Source organism: Lycium ferocissimum, chromosome 9 (assembly GCF_029784015.1).
Source record: "Lycium ferocissimum isolate CSIRO_LF1 chromosome 9, AGI_CSIRO_Lferr_CH_V1, whole genome shotgun sequence".
NCBI classification, from domain to species: Eukaryota; Viridiplantae; Streptophyta; class Magnoliopsida; order Solanales; family Solanaceae; genus Lycium; species Lycium ferocissimum.
This window is the reverse complement of record NC_081350.1, coordinates 27,631,909-27,639,037: the sequence shown is the minus strand read 5'-3', so window position 1 is coordinate 27,639,037 and position 7,129 is coordinate 27,631,909. Positions and strand designations below refer to the sequence as shown.

Here is a 7,129-nt window from a genome sequence, read left to right as displayed (position 1 = left end):
GGGTTAAAAAAATTGTTTTGAAATCATTTTCTAATTTTAGTAGTTTGTAATGCCACCAGTCAACATATAAGACTTAGGTTGGTCGTTATTTTAATTTTGCATGTTTATCGGCCATTTTTTGTCCTCATTGTAAAAGACTACCTTTTGGTTTTGAGAAAATTTATAAAAGCGACCTGGCTCTCAGCCTAGTGGAATTTGTTTAAAAAAAAAAAAAAAAAAACTTCCACACATCCTTATTATTTTTTTTTTTTTAACACCGGTATAGCCAATTTTTTTTTGCAACAAAGCATATACACCCGTTATGCTGATATAAGCGCAAGCAATATAATGAAAATTAGGGGTGTAACTTATGCATGCAATTTCTTCAATTTCCAAAGGTACAATCAACGATCAAGTGAATAGGGGTTACTCTTAATGCATCTTTTAGGTATACACTAAAACAAGCATAATCTTAATTCATCTACTTAAGGAAGCATTGTGATTTTGACACTAAGTCAAAACAATTTACATTTAGGTGATCTCAAATCATTTGAACTTTTAGTTGGCAAAATATATTAAAACAAAAGATACGGGAATATGATGGGTTAACTTATTTAATACGGTAATCTCAAGTATATCTACTATCCTGCTTACTTACTTGTATATAGTATCCAACAATATAAGCATAAAGCAATCAACGATCAAATGAATAGTGGTTACTCTCTATATATACAATCTATTGGGTATACACTAAAACAAGCATATTCTTAATTCATCTACTTAGGAGACTGTTTGTGATTTTGACACTAAATCCGAGCAATTTACATTTAGGTGATCTCAAATCATTTGAACTTTTAGTTGGCAAAATATATTGACAAAGATGCAGGAATATGATGGTTAACTTATTTAATACGGTAAATCTCAAGTATATCTACTATCTACCTACTTGTATGTAAGTATCCAACAAAACTTCCCTTGACTTCCTCCAGTGTGATAACATGAAGATTCTGCACTTCATTTCAATTCAATTTCATTCTTTCTTTTCTTTTTCCTCTTCTTTATTTTCGTTAGAAAATCAAAGAAAAGTAACCAAGACACACCAGGTCCATGGACTTTGCCCTTTCACTACAACATAATGCATGTATAGCTACGAAATTTTAGCTATTAATTCAAAAATTGTGGCTAATAGCTAGTAATATTTACAAAATTTAAATTTCATGGCCCTCTACCAATTAAATGGAATTTCTTACGAAAAATTAAAATTGACAAAGCTAATTCCTCTTTTTTGCTATAATTGCTAACAATCGTGACAATAATTACCTAAATTGCTACAACTTTATTGCTACAATAAAGTTTTTGTGCTTTGATCATAAGTTTTTTTACACGATAGAAGCTAGCGTAGCAATATTAACCTTTTAGCCACAATAAATTATTTGAAACTAAATGTAAGTAACTAAATAAATATTTTTGCTTCAAATTATAAACAAGTGTGACAATAGTTAAATGATATAGCTACAAAGTTTTTGGTATAATAAAATTTGACAAGCTAATCATTAGTTTTTATACAAATTAAAATTTGTTATAGCAATAGTTACCTTTTAGCCACGAAAAGTTATTTTAAACAAAATATTGTAGCTAAATAAATATTGTTTGCTTGATGCCTTTAACATCACGGCAATAGTCTACTAATAGCTACAATTGTTTGTCATGTGAAGAAATTAAATAGCCACGGGGTCATTGTGCTAAAATTTTAGCTAATCATTATTTTTTACCACGGTTAAGTTTATTATAGCAATAATAATCTTTTAGCCACACTAAAATATTCAAAACAAAATTTAGTGGCTAAATGAATATTTTTTCTTAAAGTTATATTTGAGATAAAAGTGAAAATAGTTTGCTTAATAATTACAATTATTAGTCATGACAAAATGAATAACCATAAATTTAGAGTGTCAGCGACAATAAACTTTCATAGTTAACCATAAGTTTTATTTACACATGAGGCTATCATTGAAATACTAGTATTTTAACCAAAATTTTGTAGCTTCTAAAAGATAAATATTTTTGCATCGGTTACGAAAATCATGATGAGAATTGGTCTAACAATATTACTTTTTATGTTATTTTATTATTTTCATATAAGAACTTAGAGTAATTTCTTATATTAATCATATTGTGAAAAAAAGTATTCATATTGAAGACTTTAATAGTTGCGAGAGATGTTATGTTAAGTATTTATAGCAATTTCGCATATCTAATTTAATTTTTTATAAGTGCTCATCATTGAAGAACTTTGCGGTAGTTTTGGTATATCAAATTTTGATAAATATAATAATAATTTTATCGATAATAGTTCATAGCTACAAAGCCACAAAACAATGATAAATTTATGATTATTTTAAATTAAAAGAGTATATTAAAATAATAAATTTTTGATGAAAATGAAATTTGTTGATGGTTTTGCCCTAGATTATGCAAAAAAAATTTAAGACAGAATCTTTATATCTAACATTATTAATCATATTTAATTTTATATAGTGTTCTTTTATTAAGTCATACTAAGAATTAAGAATTTAATATGGTTGATATCTAAGTCATAGTAAAACTAATTATATTATAAGTCTTATTAAATAAGTATGTAAGCTCCAATTATAATTTTAAAAAGAGAAAAGACATCATTTGACCCCTGAACTTGGCACGAAAACTTAGTTTAGCAACTAAACTTAAGTTGTATTTATTCACCTTGTGCTGAGTTAATTAAATACGTAAGCGAGTGACATGACAAGAAAGTGTGATAACTTTCTCAAAAGCGCGTGAAAAGGGGAAAAAAAACACTAAAAATGTTCATTATACCATATGTCCTCTTCTAATTGGATGACAATTTATTATACTTAATTATTCCTCTTCTAATTGGATGACAATTTATTATACTTAATTATTCCTCTTCTAATTGGATGACAATTTATTATACTTAATTATACTTTTTAAATATTTTATTTTTCCTTTTTTATTCTTTTCTCTTTCTTCTTCTTTCTCTCTTCTCTTTCTTATCCTCCACCACCAGTACCATACTTTCCCCACCGGAATTTACCGGAAAACATCTTGGTCTACAAAATCAACCCAACTGAAAAATCCCATATTTGTCATCTTCATTCCTTCATCACGGATTCTATACCCTTCTTCCTCTCACCCATAAATTCCAACCCGGAGTATCATCGCTCACAGCCACTGCAGGCTGCACAGTCACCCACCTGGTTAAATCCACCTTCTCCGTTCCTTCTTCTGCCCACACCTGTCCCCCTGCCATCGACCAAATCCACCTTCTTCATGTTTGCTCCCCCACCCCCGTACCTCCACAACCCGCATAACTGCCCCCTTGTCCACCAACCATTAAAATGATGCAAGATCTAATTTTTTGTGCTGTCTGTGATTCATATCAATGACATCTTTGATGCTTAGTTAAACGATTTACCTTCAGCTAAAAAAAATGGGAAAGAAAAGATAAAAAAGTAAGTAGATGGGTTTGGCCGGAAATTTATTATGTAGGTGACTGCTAGTAAATGCTTTTTTTCAATTGAGACATTATCAAATATTAATTTACGAAAATGAAAAATATGAAGTGAAAGTAAAAACAAATAAATTAAAATGGAGCCACGATTGGGTCATTTTCATCATTGTTTAAAAACAGTGAAGAAATTGCACGGGTACCCTTCAAATGGAGCCCGGTTGGGTCATGTTTATCATTGTTTAAAAACAATGAAAAATTGAGAGATAGCTGCACTTCAAATGGAATTCAAATGGGTAGTGTGTGGCCGGGAGGGGTTGAAGAAGAAAGGTTGAGGGTGGGGGCGAGTGGAGTGGGAGTTAATGTTGAAAAAAAATGTGATTTAGGAATTTTAATAATTGATTAGGAATTAATTAATGTGGAAATATGATTAATAAAAGAAAATCTTTGATAAAGATGGGATTTTTCGGTTCGTAATTAGGGGTGGTGGTTATGGTGTGCGTGGAGGAGTAAGTGATGTGCGGCGCGCGCGGTGGACTTATATGAATGTGGTGAGGATGAGAAGAAAAAGAAAGAGAAAGAGAAAAGGGAAGAATGAAGAAGAAAGAACTAAATAAATAAAAAAATTAAAAAATATTTAATGGCGTGGACCAATCACCAGGCGGTGGTGAACAACACCTAGATCTCAATCCGTTAGAATAAGGGGTATTTAATTAAACGAAAAGTTGTTAAGGGGTAAATAAATACAACTTAAGTTGGTTGCTTCAATGTTTTTAAATGTATAAAGTTAGGAAGTCGGAAATGATATGTTTTATAAAATAATATAATCATCATAATATACTATAAAGAATGGATGAATTAGTGTCAATCTTAAAATCAGCCTTCTGAAGAAATCAACCCCTTTCTCCCTGCTCGTAGCTCACGAATCTCAGTAGCACCATTGGTGGAGATAGTGGCCTTTATCATCTGTGAAGTTTGAAGGTAGCGGAAATTGAAGCTAGCAATTATCTTGGATATCATCTTAACCTACGAAGATGAACATCAAAGTCCAATTAGATAGTTCTGAAAGAAAAAAAATTAGAAGTTCCAAAGGCTTCGCAAGCAGTGACTTCTAATGCAATAGTATTATCATAAATATAATTTTGTTCTATGGAAAAAAAATAAATGTTACCAATTTCAGAGATCTTTTTGATTCGAATGGTTGGATTGATCAGCTTACTACTGACAAAAATAGCTGATACTCAAAAATTCCCTAGTTCAAGCACAAATTAAAAAGAATTAGTATATTTTCAGTCCATAAAATATGATATATATAACATACTATTGTTGGCATAACACCTTTGTAAATTCCTAAACTTCCCAAGCCATATATAGCACTTTTCGAACAAACTTCTTTTTGAATTCTTTAATGCCTTTCTGACTATGTTTGCTTGCACAATTGCATACACGATATCGTGTCTTTCTGTTAAATTTCAAACGGTATCCTGCAAATTTCTCTTTGTTGGAAAAGAAAAGAAAGTAAGAAAGAAATAACAGAGGAAAAAAGACTACGAAAAAGAGAAATTGAATGAAAAAAAAAAATGCTACCGTAAAAGCGTCCTTAAGGGAAATGGAAAATCATTTCGAACCTCTAAATAGTTCTTTGTTGGAGTTTTTTGGGCTTCCCTTCCATGTATCTATTAATTAAGTTAGTCTACATTTAATTACTTGATGCAACTTTTCAAATTCTACAGATATTTGGAATTAAGGAATACGTTGGCTAAATTAATTAGTGGCTAATGAAGAAATAAGTTACAGGTAATTAATTCAACTTTAACATTTAAGGGTTCCACTTTTAGAATAAAATTATAGATAGATATGATTACTAGTTATGATTACTATTTAATATTTAATATTTAATATAATAGATGTTTTATCACTCACATTTTAATTTATATCAGGGTCAAAATCGTAATCCAACTTTGGAGGTTGGAGCTTTCCACTTTTAGTATTATATGATATAGAGGGTTACAACAAGGTTGTCTTAAATATGACATTAATAATTGAGATCACGGAGGTGTGAGAGTTATAAGCATAACGGAGAAGAGTTACTTCTTTACGAGTTATGGACATCTATCATAATTTTTAAGAGTATATCTGTTAATCAGCAATAATATCTAAGGTATATCTATCAGTCTGCCTGACTTGCTATGATTATCCCTTTGATGCAAAATTATTTTTTATAAATCCTATATCTTTTCATTTTTTAACTGTTCATTTTGATAGCTAACATCTTCATCAAGTGAATCTACTGACTTGCATATAATTATCCCTTTGATGCAGAATTATACAAATCCCATCTCTTTTCATTTTTTAACTACATCATTTTTGATAGCTAACATCTTCATCTAGTGAATTTTTTGGGCTATCGTTTGACACACTACCTAATGTAGAAACATTCACTCAAAAACTTCCTTCTGATCTTCCTCACTGTCATAATATGGAGATTCTGCTCTCTTCATTTTCAACTTAATTCCTATGTTGCTTTTCTTCTTTCTTCTCTTTATTGTTGTTAGAAAACGGAAAAATATGATAACTAATGGTAATCAAAGATTATTACCACCAGGTCCATGGAAATTGCCTCTTGTTAGAAGTTTGCATCACCTTATTGGAGAACTTCCACATCATGCTCTTAGAAATTTAGCTAGAAAATATGGGCCACTGATGCACTTGCAGCTAGGTGAAGTTCATGCAGTTGTTGTATCATCTCCTCATTTGGCAAAACAATTTCTTAAAGTTCATGACCATTCTTTTGCAGCAAGGCCAGAGCTTATGGTCTCTGATATAATCTTTTATCGTCAAAAAGACATTGTATTTTTAAAATATGGCGATTACTGGAAACATATCGTAAAATATGCATTTTCAGAGTTACTCGGTGCAAGATGGTCAAGTCATTACAGTTTAATTCGACAAGATAGAGGTTCATAATCTCGTTACATCAATACGTTCCACGCCGTGCTGTGGTTAACATGACTGAAAAGGCTCTTGACTTACCAGCTCGGTGATTTGGGTCGGCTTTTGGGAAAATATGGGAAGATGAAACCATTGTTAATGATTATGAGTGACGTAGTATCCTTATCCAGGTGGGTTTGATGTGGCCGATCTCTTTCCTTCGTGGATATTACTTCATGAAATCAGCGGAATGAGAAACAGATTGATGAGTATGCATCAAAAGATTGATGTAATATTGGAGAACATTATTAATGAACATAAAGATAATCAAGCAAATGGGAAGAAGGGCAATGGTGAGTTTGGAGGGTGAAGATCTGATCGATGTTTTACTCAAGTTATGGAGAATCTCAAACATCGGTATCCAATGACAAATGACAATATCAAAGCAGTCATTCTTGTAAGTTTAGTTCTATCTCATCAAAACAATCATTCGTTTGGAATCTTGTCCATGTTTATGCTTTATTGTATACATCAAAGAAATTGATCATGTTTGAACCGTTTGATATAATAATTGTTTGTCTTATCAGGGAGAGGAATAGATTAAAGAAACATAGTGGGAATCTTATCTTGGTTTTAATTGTTGGTAGTGAGGATAATTTTGGTACTTTAGATATATTTTTGTGTCAAACGTTTCTTTTTTTAAATCCATAATTA

The 7,129-nt window shown here is 30.9% G+C and overlaps 1 protein-coding gene across 1 annotated transcript in view; it reads left to right on the top strand.

Moving 5' to 3' along the window:
• Positions 1-6,052: 6,052 nt before the first annotated feature.
• Positions 6,053-7,129, top strand: part of LOC132031742 (premnaspirodiene oxygenase-like) — a 10,877-nt gene continuing 9,800 nt past the window's right edge. The window contains exons 1-3 of the mRNA XM_059421662.1: positions 6,053-6,443; positions 6,607-6,781; positions 7,003-7,076. Of these exons, the coding sequence (XP_059277645.1) occupies positions 6,053-6,443; positions 6,607-6,781; positions 7,003-7,076 (640 nt within the window). The remainder of the gene's footprint in view (positions 6,444-6,606; positions 6,782-7,002; positions 7,077-7,129) is intronic.